Source organism: Ailuropoda melanoleuca, chromosome 8 (assembly GCF_002007445.2).
Source record: "Ailuropoda melanoleuca isolate Jingjing chromosome 8, ASM200744v2, whole genome shotgun sequence".
Lineage (NCBI taxonomy): Eukaryota > Metazoa > Chordata > Mammalia > Carnivora > Ursidae > Ailuropoda > Ailuropoda melanoleuca.
Genome location: NC_048225.1, coordinates 1263074 through 1282299, shown reverse-complemented (window position 1 = coordinate 1282299; position 19226 = coordinate 1263074). Strand labels below are relative to the sequence as shown.

General features: G+C 41.3%; 1 protein-coding gene across 1 annotated transcript in view; it reads right to left on the bottom strand.

The window, feature by feature from the left end:
* The window catches only part of DYNC2H1 (dynein cytoplasmic 2 heavy chain 1), a 292248-nt gene that overhangs the window by 226325 nt on the left and 46697 nt on the right, over positions 1 to 19226 (bottom strand). The window contains 9 exon segments of the mRNA XM_034665650.1: positions 2284 to 2413; positions 4271 to 4478; positions 5761 to 6025; positions 7446 to 7645; positions 12572 to 12687; positions 13429 to 13652; positions 15216 to 15398; positions 16598 to 16780; positions 17923 to 18128. Of these exon segments, the coding sequence (XP_034521541.1) occupies positions 2284 to 2413; positions 4271 to 4478; positions 5761 to 6025; positions 7446 to 7645; positions 12572 to 12687; positions 13429 to 13652; positions 15216 to 15398; positions 16598 to 16780; positions 17923 to 18128 (1715 nt within the window).

Here is a 19226-nt window from a genome sequence, read left to right as displayed (position 1 = left end):
ATTCAAAATGAAACTTCTGGGTTGCAGTGGTGTAGATGATTTCAATCTGTGAACCTCTGGAGCCCCTATGCAACTTGCCAGGGGGCCGAAAAGGGAAAAAGGTTCTCACTCATCCCACCTCCAAGTGTTTACAGAGAACCATTCATGCATCATTCGCGTGTCCCTGTGGTGCTAAGTGGGGGAAGCGGGGGGGGGGGGGGGGGGGGGGGGGAAGTGAACTAAACAGAAACTTCCATGTCTGTGACTCCAGTCTCATAGAGGAGGCAGTCAACAAGTCCCAGTAACAACTAGAGAAGCAGAACAGAGTACTCTGAGTAACTCAGATGCAGAGCTCGCCTCCTTGAAAAGGGTGACAGTTCAGCTAGCATCAGAAGAATGAGATCTGTGTGGCATGCAGAGAATACAGCACAGGCAAAGGTAAGCCACTGGGATAGTTCAGAAATGAGAGGAAGGCAAGGACCAGAGCATGCAGATGGCATAGGCCATGGTAAGGAATGCAACTTTTATCTTCACTACTTTTAAATGTTTTTAAAGAAGAGAGTAAAATGACCCAGTTTACATTTTTTTAAAAAATGACTCTGCATTAAAAAAAAGTATTTTTAGAGGGTTGTAGAAATGGCAGGAAGAACAGGAAAAAGGGAGGAGATGAGTAGAAATCCTGCTGCTTAAGCCATGCTAAGAGTTCTAGGATTTAAAGCCAAGATAAAGGAAACTCTCGCATTTTCTTCTATACCATCTGATTTGCTAAACTGATACAAGAAAGCAAAGCTCTAGTTATAAATAAAATCAGCATTTGGTTAGAGTACCCATTATGGTGTATCTCTCAGAATCTGAACACAGTGAACAAAGTACAAAATAAGAAAGAAGGAAGCCTCAACACATAAAAAAAATTTCAAACAATCACAGGGACCTGACCTCAAAACAGAATCAGTTTATTTTCTAACTGAATCTTTGATATATCCACTCTATGGCTTCATCATCCTATCCTGTCCTCATGCCTACACTCCGAAACTCCTGTATATGAGTATACGCCACCTGGTGTTATCTTTCTCTTTGTAACATTAACAGCATCCAGGTAGATGAGCTCAAGGAACTTGTACAGGAGCGCATTGGCTCCGTATACTTCATGTTACCGAAATCACGACATATCCCCTGAAAAGCAGCGAGGACAGAGGCAGCAGGTATTTACTAAAGCACATATATGCTCATCCATGTGTGTCTCCGCTACACACGTGGGTCTGTGGATACACTAAAGCATGCTCCTTGCCCTCAAGGTACTTCGAGCCGAATGCATGCAGTTACAACAGAAAGGAGGAGACAGCTCCTCAGGCGGGTGGGAGTGCTTCGTCGCCTAAGCCTCCAGGGAAACCTCTGTCATTCACCTCCCCCTCCTCACCAATCCCTACCCCTCATCTCTTATCCTTACAGGCAGGAAAGGAAAAAGGTGAGATCTCCATTTCTCAGTAAATCTTATTCAATCCCCGAGTAGTAACCACTAAATCAGGTTCAGATTAGCAATCGGATACTTTCCAAAAGTACTTCCACTGCTATTTATTTTCTCTATTTTTAGATGTTTACGTTTCCCTTAAAAGCAATGACACAAAAACCAGAAATAGCTGAAAAATCATGCAGACCCTATAAAAGCCCTCCACTGTCTGCTGTCCACGTGAAACTTCTGTCCACGCTTCCAATTCAAAATTAAGTGTGATCACCTTATAACTCTCCTGGAAGACAGCAATACTCTCCTCATTCCATTTTGATGACCTTTTCACATCTCTTTTTTCTCCATTAGGCAAACCCCTCCCAAGGAAAGAGACTGTCCTGTCCACCTCTAAGTCTTGTCCAGTGCTATGCTTACATGTATATTAGATGCTCGATAATGTTTTGGATAAACAGTTCTTAATAATATTGTAAATAACTTGCCCTTTTCTACTTTAGTATTACTTGACATTGTTTTTAGCATGAAATATACGTAGGCATTTACTGATAGTGAAATGTGACAGTAACATGGTTTCGCTAGTAAACAACGGCAGATTCCACTATTCAAGATTTTTAGGTAAGCAGTGCAAGATACTGTAGGTGAGAAAACTGAAGTGTTTTAAGACACGTTAATAAAAAGTTAAGCCAAGACAAAGAGCAGGACAGCAGTGAAGACACCTACTCCTCACTCTGCCCCGAGATTCTGGCTGAGATCCACTAAAAGGCCGCTATTTCTAAGCAACACTCTTAATCACTGTACTTCTGGCCTAAATGATTAATTACGAAATATAATGGCTAACTTACCTGCTTTAGAACCCACTGTAGAGCCTTTTCAAAGTAATCTCCAATCCAGTTTTCAAGATTATTCCTATAATTAGGAGGCTGATTCTTCAACCAAGATTTTATCAGAGAATTAACATCTGTCTCTTCATCACTGAAACAGATTAATAAGCATGTAAGAAATTACTTAGGAAGACATTGTCAGGGAGGCCTAGGTGGCTCAGTTGGTTAAGCGTCTGCCTTTGACTCAGGTCACAATCCCAGGGTCCTGGGATCAAGCCCCGTGTCTGAGCCCCACATCTGAGTCTGCTTCTCGCTCTCCCTTTGCCCCTCCCCCTCTGCTCCTGCCTATTCTCTACCACTGCTTTGTAGCAACACTAGTAACTACTGAGCCCTTGAATTTCTCCTCTCACATTTCTATCCAGGCTAAAAAGGAAAAGAAAAATGGGATGATCAAAGGTAAGTGTGTAAGTTACAACCGCACAGCTCAAGTCAGCAAAGAAAGACTTGGAGCCCCTGCAGAATAAAGACTTTGTCGTCCGTGGTGCCTCCCCAATGCCGATGGCAATGACGCATCCTGCTTTGTCCAGGATGGCCCTGGTTTACTGTCCCAGCATAATTAACAGCATTCTCTTTCACTATTAAAAGGTCCTCATTTGGCCTATAACATAGCCAGTGCTCAACAAATGTCTACTGAAGAAACGAATGAGACCTAAAACCTAGGTACAAGCTAATCAAAAGCAGCCAAAATGTCACCACGTATCTGTATTTTATGTACAGTCAGACAAATCCATCATGCCTCTCACTAACGATAGCTGGTCCACCCACAATTTTTAAATCCCGTGCAGCAATGCATGGTCTTTCTTGCTGCTAAACGTACCATTTATGCCACACTTATAGTCTACCTTGCGATATAACTGTTCCATTTATTTCATCTCCTCTGCTTGAAGGGATGCTCCACAAAGAGAAGCCCTCTGTGTTAGTTTTCCCCCTTTCCTGCTCTGTCTCTCCTAAAACTCCTGAGTTAAAGTCACATACATAATAGGCATTCAATAAAGATTTCAACATGTAGTTATAAACTTCCCTTTTATCCCATTGTTCTCACAAGATTATAAGAATATGTTGAACAAGTAGAGATATTGTGTGAAATGCAGCCACAAAAGTTACAAACACCATGGCATGTTTCTTAATAATACCTAAAAAATGTAATTGGAATTCATGACTACTTAATAAAAGTGTTCCCTAAAATACTATCAAAAAAGTAACTAATTTCAGAAATCATCTGAACCAACTTGGTAACATTATCATGTCACGCAACACCAAAAACGCTTCAAATGGTGCTAAAAGAGTAGGGCAAGGCACTGATACAGACCCATAAGTATCAAATTCTAAAGCGGCAATTCAAAAAGCAAAAGAAAGCTTTCTAATTACTCATTTTGGAAAATGAAATCGGGTGCAATGTCTATGTTCCGGCACAGGAGTATTACACATGATACCTAAAATCAGTTTATTCTTCATTTTGACCCTGAAGCCTCTTCCAAATACACTGAGGAAGTAAGTAAACATTAAGTCAAGAGGTTTCCAATTTGTACACTGAAGGGTCACCACACAGGACCTGCCAATCCTAGGCTGGCCCTAAAATTCTACGAATCTAAGATTCTATGATTAAAATATGGCTACTTAGCTTTGGATTATTTGCCTCTAGCTCACAATCAGCTTGCTCACTTCCTTGTCCTCATAAATTTAAACAAAAGTAAGAAAAAAAGAAACAATGAAATACTTGCTGTCTCACTGGAGCAAACAAACAAAATCCTTAATGACTGTTAATAAACACTGAAACAATTTAACTGCAATGAAATCACTCTCTGAATGAAGTGAACCCTACCAGAGGTCAGTAAAACGAGGAAATGCATATTGACGCATCATTCACACGCTTACTCCACTCTGCACGAAACCAACCGATGACTGAAGGATATTCGACATCGTGTGGGCAAGTGCTCCGGTGCTTTACCTAAGAAAGATCATCCCCATCCTAGATACGGTGGCTGGCGAGGCACAACTTAAATCATGAGTTTCAAATACAAAGTGGACATTTGGGCCGAACTGAATCCTTTCTCCGCTGGGCATGGTGAGGAGCCGGTTGTCATCCAGAACGGAATTCAGGGACTCTATCCATTCAGGGTCAATATCACCATCACATATTATCCATGAGCTGACATCTGTTTTCAAAACAGCAAAGTGGAGGTAAAACAAAAATATGTGCAGTGACAACAACTAAAACTAAGGAATAAAATAATCCCCTCCTCTGCTCCAGAAGTCATTTGCACTATGTGTTATTTTACATCACGAAGAGCTAACAGAGAACGAGCACAGATTCTCCCTGTGACTCTGCACTACGGCTGTGCTCGAGGACTCACAGGCAGGCCTGGCTCCGCTGGCCAGAGCCCCACGCGCTGCCGTGCGGTAACGCTCTACCTGTCCGCAAACACACAGCACTGGGATCTCACTAGAGGAGAAGGTGGTGTGCAAGACTGGGCCATTCCAGTCCCGCGACCGTGTGAGATATTCTCCACACCTTGGTCTTCTACCACGTCATAAGAATGTAGCATCTCTTGTAGAAAATATACAGGAAACCCATTTTTAGCATCCTACTTGAGAAATACACAATTCACCATCAAATTTCTCTGATAAATAAAAAGCTGACTTCAAAGGGGAGAAGCAGTGCTGTGTACACAAGTCTTTTCAGAGACAAACCCTTTTCTAAATCCATCCTTCCGAAGATGAGAGTGCTTTCAAGTGTACTTAGATCTTTGAGACAATTCAAAAAGAAAACTATCACCCATAAAAGTGTGACAAATCAATACAGGCACTATTTGGTTTTTACTTAGTGTGATATTACTAACCACAGTGAAAATGAAAACCTACACGGAAAATCTCTTCCAATTTCTCAGTTTTAAACCCTTCCCTCATTAGCTTAGAAAAACAACTTGTAATTATAACCTAATACAAAGTAGGAAGTCTTCTCAGATTCTGGCCAATAATCCCTTTAAACACCAAACCAAAAAATTGACAGCAAGAAGTCCACTGTTTTACAACTTAAATTTTCAAAATTATTCAAAACACTATATTCCAACTCATGAGTTAAAAGTGTTCCTACACATATACACCAATTTTAACCCCAAATAAAACTTGTCATCTTCTTGTGAGGCACTAAGATACCAACCCAGCAAAGATTTTCTATTTCTTCAGTAAATTAATCTAGTTGTGAATTACAACTCACCCCAAGGACTCCGAGTTTCTATGGGAACAGAAGTTCCTATACAGTCTAGATCAACATGACAGCACGTCTTGGGCCCCTCTGAAGTAAATGGTCGAGGTACATCATTTACAAGGCAGGTTATACTCATGTGCGAGACTTTAACGAGGACAGTGTTAGAGACAAGTTCTGTCATCCTCTAAAAAGTACTAAGGAAAGCAAAGAGTCACAGAACACAGACCAACCTTGAGGTTCTCGGACCACTTGGCGAGCGCTATTTGTCAAAACGCCATCAGACCATTCCCTTGTATCCATGTCAATATGGCCTAACAGCTGACGTCGAGGCATAGCTTTGGGATTCATGGTATACTGTTTGACCACTCTGCCAATTCTGCACAGCGCTGCCCTTAACATCCTCCACAGAGTAGACTTCCCAGCACCACTCGGACCAACAATGACTACTCCCATTCTTTGGCGTAATTGTTCATACAGTTCTAAAGCCTTCTTGATCTAATAGAAAAGAAACATGTTTGTATGTGATTTATAGTACATAACCATAGTTCTGTTCTCATTCTGTAACAGTTGTTCTATCCCAAACATATAAAATTAAAGCCATTGATTTCTTCAGTGGAAGACACAACCTTAAACAAAGTAACACTTAAAAAAAATCTGAGCATGTTTACGTTGTGATCTTTAAGTCCAATATTTCTTTAAAAGAAACAAGTATACTTTCCAAGTCATCTGATGATATGTTCATTATTTTATTCACTCATTCAAATATATTATTTTATTCATTTGTTGATTCATGTATTTATATCCNTATCTCCAAAAAAAAAAAAAAAAAAAAAAAAAACCAAACCTGAGGGAAAAATGTTCATTTTGAACATGTACTTGTTACATAAAAAAAAGCTACTAGGGGCGCCTGGGTGGCTCAGTCGTTAAGCGTCTGCCTTCGGCTCAGGGCGTGATCCCAGAGTCCTGTGATCAAGCCCCACGTCAGGCTCCTCCGCTGGGAGCCTGCTTCTTCCTCTCCCACTTCCCCTGCCTGTTCCCCTCTCTCAATGGCTGTCTCTCTGTCAAATAAATAAATAAAATCTTAAAAAAAAAAAAGCTACTAAAAAGAATTTCTCCTAAGAAACTGACAACTTGAAACTAAATCATATGTAATCAATCATCAAAAATATATATGATGGGGCGCCTGGGTGGCTCAGTCGTTAAGGGTCTGCCTTCGGCTCAGGGCGTGATCCCGGTGTTCTGGGATCGAGCCCCACATCAGGCTTCTCCGCTGGGAGCCTGCTTCTTCCTCTCCCACTCCCCCTGCTTGCGTTTCCTCTCTCGCTGGCTGGCTCTCTCTGTCAAATAAATAAAATCTTTAAAAAAAAATAAATAATATATATATATGATAGATCTATTATGGGCCAGGCTCCATAAGAGGCACTAGGAATAAAATGATGAACAAAAGTAGACATGGATCCCATGTTCCATGAACATTACTATCCAGTGGGGGGAAATTGGTATTAGTCAAATATACAATTAAGCATTAATAAGTATGTATAAGAAAAGTAATGAAAACACACAGCAAAGCAACCTCATCTGGACTCAAAGATCAGGGAAGGCATCCCTGAGTAAGTGAGATTTAAATGTTAAGATAAAAAATAAAGATAGTTAATAAGGAATTAATTAGGAGAAAGGATCAATATATTATATTATAAAGTATTTTTTTTAATTTTATTTATTTGAGAGAGAGTGAGTGCAAGCAGGGGAAGGAGCAGAGGAAAAAGGACAAGAACACTACATGCTGAGCACAGAGCCCGATGTGGGACTTGATCTCACAACCCTGAGATCACGACCTGAGCCAAAATCAAGAGTGGGCCGCTTAACCAACTGAGCCACGCAGGAGCTCCCATTATAAAGTATTCTTGGTGGTTACCTGATTGGGTATGATTTCATAATTGGCCTCCTCGAAGACTTGCTGTAGTGCAGAACTCAGCTCACCATATTCCACTTCTTTAAAGTCCATCCCAGGAAACACATCTTTAATCAGCGCATCAAACCGCGAGCAATCAGCAAATGTAAACTTTGACATTGTATTAAGCCTCAGTGCTTGTACCACAATATGACTTTCATCGACTGGAGAAAAAGTTTCATTTAAAATTATTAGTTACACAGGAAGGAGGAAGACAGCGGAGGAGTAGGGAACACTATTTCAACCGGTCCCGTGAACTGAGCTGGATATCTAACAAACCATTCTGAACACCCACGAAATCAGCCTGAGATGTAAGAAGATATATCTGGATCTCTATAAACAGTATCTCCGGGGTCTCGAGGTTTGAAGGGCGGAGCTGAGAGTCTGCAGTAGATATCAGGAGGTAAACAGAAGGGGGAGGGAGCCGCCATAAGCTGGCGCGGTGAAGGTGATAGGACACCAGAGCGCAAAACCTTCCTGCACTGGGGATGGCGCACAGACTCGCAGACCCGTAGTGGTGGGGAAAGGACTTCAGTGCAGTCCCCAGACAGGATCCAGGGGCTGCGGGTGTGCGCCTGTGAACCAGGGCAGCTCGCAGTTTTACAAGCACATAGGGCAGAGAAGTGCCCGGCCCTGGAAGCAACAGCTGGGAGTGTTGCTGTGGGGCGCACAACCCGGGAGGCTGCAGTTTTTAGCAGCACAGACAGAAACGGAGTCAGTGTGGCCAGGAGAGCTCAGTGAAGAGCAGACTGAGATCTCTCTGTTCTGAGACAGAGATCTGGATGTGGTCACTTCTCTGACTCTTAGCAAAGATGCAGAAAGCCACTAGGGAAAGCTGCCAGAGAACAAAAGCCAAAAAAACTGGTTTTCACTGAGCCCCCCCCCGCCCCCCCCCCAAGCAGGACTGCAGGAGTAACAGCGCAGAAGGCCCCTCCCCAAGAAGAGAGGCTGGAAGAACAAGAGGACAACCACCCTAAGGTCCCTATAAAACAGGTGCATCTTGCTTGGGTTGTGCTTAATACTTTGGACTCTGCACATTCCCTCAACCACCCCCAACAAAATGACTAAGAGGAGGAACGCCCAAGAAAGGAAGGAAACAGAGACTGTGGCCTCTGCCACAGACCTAATGGATATGGATATAAGCAGGATGTCAGAGATAAACTTCAGAGTAAAAATTATGAAGTCGATATCTAAGCTTGAGAAAAATATTAGCGACAATATAGAATCTCTAAGGGCAGAAATGAGATCTAATCAGGCCAAACTTAAAAAAGTTACAAATGAAATGCAGTCTAAACTGGATGCTCTCACTGCCAGGGTAAAGGAGGCAGAACAACGAATTAGTGAGCTAGAGGATGAGATGATAGAAAAGAAGGAAACTAAGGAGACCTGGGAAAAATAGCTGAAAGCCCAAGAGATCAGACAGAGAGAGATTAGTGACTCAGCGAAACATTCCAATATCAGAATTATTGGGATCCCTGAGGGGGTGAAGAAAAAGAGAGGTCTGGAAGATATATCTGAGCAAATCGTAGCTGAGAACTTCCCTAATCTGGGGAAGGAAACAAGCATTCATGTCCAAGAGGCAGAGAGGATCCCTCCCAAGATCAATGACAATAGACCAACACCACAACATATAACAGTACAATTTGCAAATCTTAGATCCAAGGAAACAATCTTGAAAGCGGCAAGGGGGAAGAGATTTCTTACGTACAGAGGGAGGAACATCAGAGTAATGTCAGACCTGTCCACAGAGACCTGGCAAGCCAGAACAGGCTGGCAAAACATCTTCAGGGTACTAAATGAGAGGAACATACAGCCAAGGATACCTTATCCAGCAAGGCTGTCATTCTGAATAGATGAAGAGACACGGACCTTCCAAGACCGGCAGAAACTGAAAGAATATGTGACCACCAAACTGGCCCTGCAAGAAATATTAACGGGGGTTCTATAAAAGAATGACCCCAAGAGTAATACAGACTAGAAATTTACAGAGACAATCTATAGAAACAAGGACTTCACAGGCAACATGATGGTAATAAAATAATATCTTTCAACAATCACTCTCAACATGAATGGCCTAAATGCTCCCACATCAAACGGCACAGGGTTGCAGATCGGATTAAAAAAACATGACTGAGGGGCACCTGGGTGGCTCAGTTGGCTGGGCATCTGCCTTCAGCTCAGGTTGTGATCTGAGCGTCCTGGGATTGAGCCCTACATCAGGCTCCTTGCTCTGCTGGGAGTCTGCTTCTTCCCCTCCCTTTGACCCTCCCTCCTGCTCATGCTCTAAACAAATAAATAAAAATTCTTTAAAAAAAAAAAAAAAAGACATGACCCATCCATATGCTGTTTACAAGAGACTCATTTTGAACCTAAAGATACATCCAGACTCAAAGTGAGGGGGTGGAGAACCATTTTTCATGCCAATGGACCTCAAAAGAAATCCGGGGTGGCAATTCTCCTATCTAAAATCTCCTAGATTTTAAGCTAAAGACTATAGTAAGAGATACAGAAGGACATTATATCATTTTTAAAGGGTCTCCCCAACAAGAGGATCTAACAATTGCAAATATCTATGCCCCCAACGTGGGAGCAGCCAACTACCTAACCCAACTGTTAACCAAAATAAACATTGATAATACTACTTTAATAGTAGGGGACCTCAACACTCCAATCTAAGCAATAGACAGATCATTTAAGCAGAAGATCAACAAAGAAACAAGAGCTTTGAATGACATACTGGACCAGATGGACTTCACAGATATATACAGAACATTCCACCCTAAAACAACAGAATACTCATTCTTCTCAAACACACATGGAACTTTCTCCAGAACAGACCATGTACTGGGTCACAAATCTCGTCTCAACCAATACCAAAAGACTGAGATTATTCCCTGCATATTCTCAGACCACACTGCTTTGAAACTGGAACTCAATCACAAGGAAAAATTTGGAAGGAATTCAAACACTTGGAAGATAAAGCCCATCCTGCTAAAGATAATGTTTGGATCAACCAGGAAATTAAAGAAGAACGTAAACAATTCATGGAAACCAGTGAGAACCAAAACACATCGGTCCAAAAACCTATGCGGTACTGCAAAGGTGGTCCTAAGGGGGAAATACATAGCCATCCAAGCCTCACCCAAAAAAGTAGACAAATCCTGAATACACAAGTTAACCTTACACCTAAAGGAACTGGAGAAAGAACAGCAAATAAAACCTAAACCAAGCAGGAGAAGAGAAATAACAAAGATCAGAGCAGAGATGAATGAAATAGAAACCAGAAATACAGTAGAGCAGATCAACGAAACTAGAAGCTGATTCTTAGGAAGAATTAATAAGATTGATAAACTACTGGCCACACTTATCCAAAAGAAAAGAGAAAGGACCCAAAGTAATAAAATCATGAATGAAAGGGGAGAGATCATGATTAACACCAAGAAAATAGAAACAATCACTAGAAACTATTATCAACAACAATATGCCAATAAATTAAGCAACCTGAAAGAAATGGATGCCTTCCTGGAAACCTATAAACTACCAAGACTGAAACAAGAAGAAATTGACAATCTGAATAGACCAATAACCAGTAACGAGATTGAAGCAGTAATCAAACACCTCCCAAAAAACAAGAGTCCAGGGCCTGATGGATTCCTGGGGAATTCTACCATTCAAAGAAGAAATAATATCTATTCCTCTGAAACTGTTTCAGAAACAGAAGGAAAACTTCCAAACTCATTCTATGAGGCCAGTATTACCTTGATCCCCAAACCGGGCAAAGACCCCATCAAAAAGGAGAATTACAGACCGATATCCCTGATGAATACGGACTCCAAAAATCTCAACAAGATCCTAGCTAATAGGATCCAACAGTACATTAAAAGGATTATCTATCACTACCAGGTGGGATTTATTCCTGGGATGCAAGGGTGGTTCAACATTAGCAAAATCAATGTGATAGAACACACACAAAAAATAAAAAAGCATATGATCCTCTCGATTAATGCAGAAAAAGCATTTGACAAAATAGAGCATCCTTTCCTGATTAAAACTCTTCAGAGTTTAGGGAACATTCCTCAATGCCATAAAAATCATCTATGAAAAGCCCACAGCGAATATCATTCTCAATGGGGAGGAGCTGAGAGCTTTTCCCTTAAAATCAGGAACACGATAAGGATGCCCACTCTCGCCATTACTGTTCAACATAGAACTAGAAGTCCTAGCATCAGCAATCTGACAAGAAAGAAATAAAAGGTATTCAAATTGGCAAAGTCAAAGTCTCTCTCTTCGCAGATGACATGATACTTTATGTGGAAAGCACCAAAGACTCCACCCCAAATTACTAAAACTTTTACTTTTTAAAGATTTTATTTATTTAAACAGAGAAAGAGAGAGGGGACAGGCAAGTGAGGGGAGGGGCAGAGGGAAAGAATCTCAAGCAGACTCCACGCCAGACCCCGGAGATCATGACCTGAGCCAAAACCAACAAAAGTCAGACATTCAACTGACTGAGCCACCCAGGGGTCCCAATGATTTTTATTATTAATTAAGTCTGGGAACCCTGGGACTCAAATTCTATGGAAAAGAGTCCAGAACTGTACTTAGGGATCCTTATTTCTCAGAGGTCAAAAGATAGTAAGGTAAGCTTGTCAATTCACACAGTATCACAGGGCTTTAAATGCTACTAAATTCTAGCACATCATTTAATTACTAGTAACACATATCATGGCATTTGAAAACTCTGTTTACGGTCATTAAAACTTTCTAAAGTCAGCAACTATTTTATTTTTTTTAATTTAAATTTGTTTTATTGTTATGTTAATCACCATACAGTACTTCATTAGTTTTTGATGTAGTGTTCCATGCATTGTTTGCGTATAACACCCAGCGCTCACCACAATATGCGTGCGCCCTCCCTAATACCCACCACAGGGCTAACCGATCACCCCACCTCCCTCCCCTGCCCTCTGAAACCCTCTGAAACTGGGGGCCAGGTATTTAAAAATTGTCTTTATAACTTTTCTATAAATCTAAGTGTTCTAAAGACTTTTTTTTAAAAAATAATATTGTATCTGAATAACGAATCCTACCATTCTGTTTAATGCCACTTGTCTTCAGTTGCCTAAGAAGGCCCCCACTTCCTCTAAGAACGGTCTTCAAGGCTCTCAGACCCCAGTCATAATGTTGCTGAGGCGTCAAAAGTTCCCTTAAATAGACAAGGAAATCACAAAGCATCAGATAGCTATAAGAAATTACTTTTATCACTATATTTAAAGAAATACAGACTACAACTACAGACACACAGAAACGAGCACTGATATTCCATCAATTTATGTAAAGGAATCAGTCACAGAACAGGATCACTCCAGTAAAACACTGAAGATAGAGGATTCCCAAGGATCAGGGTAAACCTGTCCTGACCTGGCTAATTACCTTCCTGAAGACAATAAATGACAACCACCCGGGACCATTATCCCTCAACTGTTTAACCCATGCATCTGGCTCTTGGTTTCTGGCACTCCGGTTCTCACCAGCTCTTAAGTAATACGAACCAGAATTCTAGGTCACCCAAAGAAGCTGGAAGCCCATCGCTATTACTAGAAATAGGACATAAGAAAAACCGTGGAAGATTTCCTCCACAGAACAGGTTTTGAAGGGTCTGCTGATAAATTCGTTCAACCAACATCATTTAGCTGGAGCACCCCAATAAAAATATTTTGCAGAAAAGGTGAGATCAAGTTAATAACATTTAAGGAAAACAGTTTTGAGTCAGATGTTTTATTATTCAAACTAGAATCTTCCCTATCGATACCTTAAATACAATATATAACCACCAATATGAAAAACACTGAATAGGTACACTGGAGAAATGTGAAAAATGATCACTAATCCATAATCAATCACTGGAACCAAAAAATATAAAAATATTAAAGAGAGGAAAACTCACCTAGATAGGTTGAAGATAGCTACCAATTTTCTGCCCAAGACTTTGGCATCCTTGAAGCCTTCCGAATACAGAATAACTTCTGCGATGAGCTCATTGTCTGGATGAGACATGGCCACTGGCCTGAAAAGCTGTTTAAGATTATCAGGCAGCTTCTGTCTTCCTCCATAACCTTTTCCAGCAGGATTCATTGTGATAAAAATTCCAGAATTAGAATTTATTTCCACCTGAAATGTTAATTCAAAATATGGGCATCAAATATTTTAACTCTAAATGTAAAATAGGTTGCTAACAGAAATTTTATTGTACATATTCCTACACACAAATCTTACACCCTGGCAAAAAGTAACCGCTAACGAGTTAAGTGGCTCCCCGCTCAACATACAGTAACCTCCTTAGGAGGAACAGTATGTACACAGGTCCGTTATCATCAGTTCTCTGGGGTGTCCACACTTACTGAAAGCCTCCTTTGCTGGGTACACAGAGAGAGCACAACTCCCACTGAAAGCCAATAATGGTTTATGCCCTTCTGGAGCTTACAGTCTATAAGCACACACCGTGTGATTCATGCCTTAACAGGGGGAGGCAGAGTATCATGAGAGCACCCAGTAGGAGTATCTTCAACAGCACCCTCAAAGCCAAATCAGAGTGTGCACACAGTGAATGGGAAGTAAGCAGAAATACCTAGAGTAAAAAAATCTGGCTATAAAGGAAAAAAAGGAGACAGAGAAGTGGTTGGAAAGATAAGTGAAGGGAAGGTTGGCTTATGTTTTAATTAGATCAAATATTATAATATTTTTTACATATGACATTGCATGTTATTAAAAAGGAAAAGATGTGGTTATGTTTCAAAGCCAATGGGGAATGGGGAGAGAGGGAAAGGCTACATCTATCTGGGAGGGAGTAACAAAGACAAGGTCCCTGGGAAGGAGATTCCAGAGCGTAAGTGGAAAGATCCGTGCTGACTGGGAGAAAGGACAACTCCTTCTTTGTTACAGGAGGAAAGGAAGAAAAAAAACTCAGTGCGTAAGAAAGTAAATTTTGACGCAAGAAAGGCAAAAACTTAAATAGTTTCTCTTTTCTTAATGAAAAGTTTATGCAGCATGTAAGTAATATATTAATAATTTAGAACCAGTCTTACTTCCCTGCCCCGCCCTGAAAAACCTGTCCTGTGAAAATGTTATTATGGATTAGAGGATAATTTCATAGGTCTTTCAACTTTCAGTGTTTTCAATATTACACACTATATAGAGAAGCTCAAAATAAGTTCACGCTCTCATGACATGGATATGTATCTCCAATGGGGAAAAGTGAGGAAGAGAAAAACAGCTAAGTGCTTACTGTCATAAGATCCATACAGAACAGGGATCAAAAACATGAGCCTCAGAATGAGACAGACCTGGGGTCAATTCCCAGGCCCAGACTTACTCCTAACTCGCCAGGCCGTGCTTTCCCCACCCATAAAGCGGAAAACATACGACAGTCCCTCCTCGAGGGATTATGACGAACATGCAGTCAGACAACAGTGGAAGCACTAAGCACAGGGCCCGACAAAGCAAGTGCCCAGGAAAGGTTAGCAGATACTATTATATAGGAAGTACTCGGGACCGAGAGTTTGAAGGGGAATGGTGAAGTGGGACCAAAAATAGGGGAGAAAACCTCAGACAATTCACAGGTAAAAAGGTTTAACAGTGGCACCCGGAGAAATAAAGACAGATCATTTGCCTGGGCAGGAGTCATGCAAAGCCGTCAAGAGTAACTGATTCTTTAATTCCCCAGCCTATCTGTACCTCCTTGCCAAGCAGTTCGCACACGGTTCTGTGGTTCTTCAGAGCGTCCTGAATTGTCTGGATCTGCATAGACACCGCTGACAGCACAGACTCTTCCAATCTATTGAATTCATCAAAACAGCCCCAGGCCCCACACTTCACCAGACCAACAAAAATTCGGCCCATTGACTTCACATCGATGCCCTAAAAAATAGCAGCAAAAATTATATCTGTAAAAAGATAATCAGGATCTCTAATAATAATTTAATACTTTGACATTTATGGGCAAAGTAATCATTTCACCCACCTGTGCGTCTTTCGCTCTTTTTTAAGCACAAATTAATAGCTACACTTTGCAAGGTGGTTTCAAACAATAAACAAAATAAGTTTTCTGGGAAGTACGCAGAACTTAAAGAATAACTAAATATCTTGTATCTGTTAAGTTGAAATACAAATCCTACATAAAATGTTTTGAAAATGGTATTTTCAAAATTATTATTTTCTCTTTTCTGTTCATTATTCTCCTTACTAAAAACATTTTTCCTGGGGCGCCTGGGTGGCACAGCAATTAAGCGTCTGCCTTCGGCTCAGGGAGTGATCCCGGCGTTCTGGGATCGAGCCCCACATCAGGCTCCTCCACTGGAAGCCTGCTTCTTCCTCTCCCACTCCCCCTGCTTGTGTTCCCTCTCTCGCTGGCTGTCTCTATCTCTGTCAAATAAATAAATAAAATCTTTAAAAAAAAAAATTTTTTTTTCCTTCCCTTCCCCTATATTCATTTGTTGTTTCTTAAATTCCACACATGAATGTACTCTAGGAAACAAACTGTGGGTTGCTGGAGGGGAGGGGGGTGGGGGGGATAGGCATTAAAGAAGGCATGTAATATAATGAGCGCTGCGGGTTTTTTTGGTTTTTTATTTTAGGTTTTATTTATTTATTTGACAGAGAGAAAGAGAGCACAAGCAGAGGGAGAGGCAGAGGAAGGAGGAGGCCGGGCACCCAATGCAGGGCTCTATCCCAGGACTCCAGGATCATGACCGGAGTCCAAGGCAGATGCTTCACCAACCAAGCCACCCAGGCGCCCCAGCACTGAGTGTTATATGCAACTGAGGAATCACTAATTTAAAAAAACAAAAAACAAAACAAAAACATTTTCTACCCTCTTAACATAATCCTTCATTCTGTATTTGAATTTATTTGCACTAGTTCCCTTTAGAAAAGTTCTGAGACTATACTCTCTGCAACCTCTCTCCATTTTATTGTTCAAATAATAAACCAAATTCTGTTTTCAAGTTACTCAAAAGTAAAGGGATTTTAAAATACGGTATTTCATATATAAGCACATGAATACTAACCCAAACTCATAGCTAACACACTGTTATATAATTTGTAATTATGCATTCTACCTCATCACAATTAAAAACTAAAACTTGTCTTCCAAGAAGTCCACCTAAGGCCTTGACTGATTCCGTTTTTCCAGTCCCAGCCGGCCCATAAGGGTTTCCTCCGAGGCCCATCTTCACGGCCTGAGTGAGAGTGAGGAAGCACTTGTCTGTCAGCGGCGTATAAACCAGCTTGGGAGCGTTGCCCTATGCACGGGAAATACAAAGTTCGAATATTCACGTTTTATGCAACCTTACAAACATGGAGTTGTGGGGCTAATTAAAAATCTAAGAGGCAACAAAAAAGTTAAAGCTGTTAACGCAGAAAAATAGCCAAAATATTTTTTTTGTAGAAGAAACTTTTTAAAGCACAAACTGAAATCAAACTTAGTTAATCCCAAGCATGTAGTTTATTCCATCCTCAATTAATATATTGGAAGATTTTCCAAATAGTCTCTCCAGTTCTTGATAATGGTACAAAGATGTACTACTAAGACAAAGAAATCCAAAACTATATTATACAATAATCAATCTTGTATTTTAAAATTCATGTAAATTTATTCCCTGAATCTTATGATCGTCAAAAATCATAACCACTTTGGAGACTCTAATTATTTTGAAAACTTCCTTATGAAATTAAGAATAACAACTCATCAAATAATTCTCAAAATTTCTAAGTTCTAGGGAAAACAGATTCCAATTCTAGCTGCAGTTTAGAGAGTTTTTCCTTAACCTCGGTAGACAGATTCGGGTCTCAAATCACATTTCCTTTCTGAAAGTCAGCTGGCGGCTCTCCTGACTTACATTTATGAACGTAATTGTCTGATATATTCTGATGACTGACTCGTTATGAAGGGACAAGGTAGAGAGGACACAGCTGGGTTTTCTGAAAACAGGTTCCAGGAGCTAGGTTATTGGTTTGGAAACTCTCTTATCTCACTAACAGAACATTCAGCAAGCGTATTTTGGCCGTGGTTGCGACGGCACCGAGTTTGGCCCTGAGTCTGCCCGAGCGTGAGGAGGCGCGGGCCAGACTGCTTCTGTCAACGGAGCCAGCGCGGGTCTCCGTTCTCCCTGGAGTAGAGAGGCAGCTCCATTCCCACATAAATACTGCTCTAAGAAAAGGCACATTCACAGAATTCAGTACAACACTGCCATTATTTTTACTTTTCTGTAAATATTTCTCGGATATAACATCTTCTCAGTTATGATAAAACAGAAAAGAGAGTCACAAAAAATTCTTAAAAGTTACTACTAAAATAGAAATAATTCTGTCATCCAACAGCAAATTTCCTTTAAAATAAACAATTTCAAGAGGAAAAATAAAACACTTTTGCCACCAGTCATACCTGATACTCATAAGTATACTGAAGTTCAGAATCGACCATTTGCATGTAACACGTGTGATCACTTTTCATATAAAATCTGACTTGTTTTTTCCAGGCCCAATCTTCTGTTGTATGAACTTGAACTTGGTTTAATTGCTTTACCACATCAATATTATGAATAATATCAAGAATCAGTGCTTTAAGTTTAAGCTCCAGAATGCCAGACTCTGTATGCAAATTATTTGGAGAAAATGTTAGCCTGTAACTTATGTATTACACATATACACAGGTTTTTAAGTGAATTTAAACGGTAATATCTTGATGCATTTGAATGACGGTCATATAAAGCACACAAGTCAAACAAATGTCAAATCCACCAGTAAGAAGTAAGAATTTTGCATATGACAATGAAAGCTCCAAACTTCAGAGAGAGAGGGTCTGGTTCCTCACTCGAAGGAGCAAGCACGCTGCTTGTCTCCCTCTGAGCCCAAGTATAAAACACACACAACCACACAACGTGCACTCAACTGCTCTGCAGGGGTCTGAAAAGCACAAAGTGTCAGGCAAATTGGGGAAGATGAGAAGTGCCACCAAGTCAATGACACCTTTGTCTTTGTTCGTCTCTCTGGTGTCCTCAGGCCTGGACCCACTGCAGCCAAAAGCCCAGCCGGTACGGTCGGAGAGCACTCCAGGGGAAGGCCAGTGGCTCGGGGTGGAGCAGAAAAGGGGTCTCCTGGCAGCTACAGCACTGGCAGCAGAGACCCCAAGGGGCCTCAAATCCTGAGGGAAGGGAACCTTCCTCTGAAATCAGAGACTATGGGACCCCAAGGAGAAACCCCAATGGCTCTCCTCCCCACCTTCCTCTGAAATCAGAGACTATGGGACCCCAAGGAGAAACCCCAATGGCTCTCCTCCCCTCTCTGCTCTCCCGTCCACCGCCCTAGGACACAGGACACAGAGGAGAGCGGAGGACAGGAAAGCCCAGCTTTCCAGCCAGGAGAGCCGAAGAGGTGCCCAAGAAAACCACAAAATACTGGGCAGAGCATGGAGAGGGAGGGGATTGGGAAAATGACTCTAGAAACTTGATTATGATTCCTGGGCTCACCCTCAAGGGGCAGACCTCTTCCGAGCCATCAAACCAAAGCCTCTGAGAGCAGGCCACTAGATGGCACACACGTGAGGGGATGTGAATAGTGCCGCAAAGACTATTTTATTTCAATTATTGACATGTAGTTGATGCACAAGGTAGTCACCGTTTCAGGAGCACAGCACGGTGCCTCACGATTGTACACATGACTCAAGGACTTCCAGAAGAGAGCTGGCGT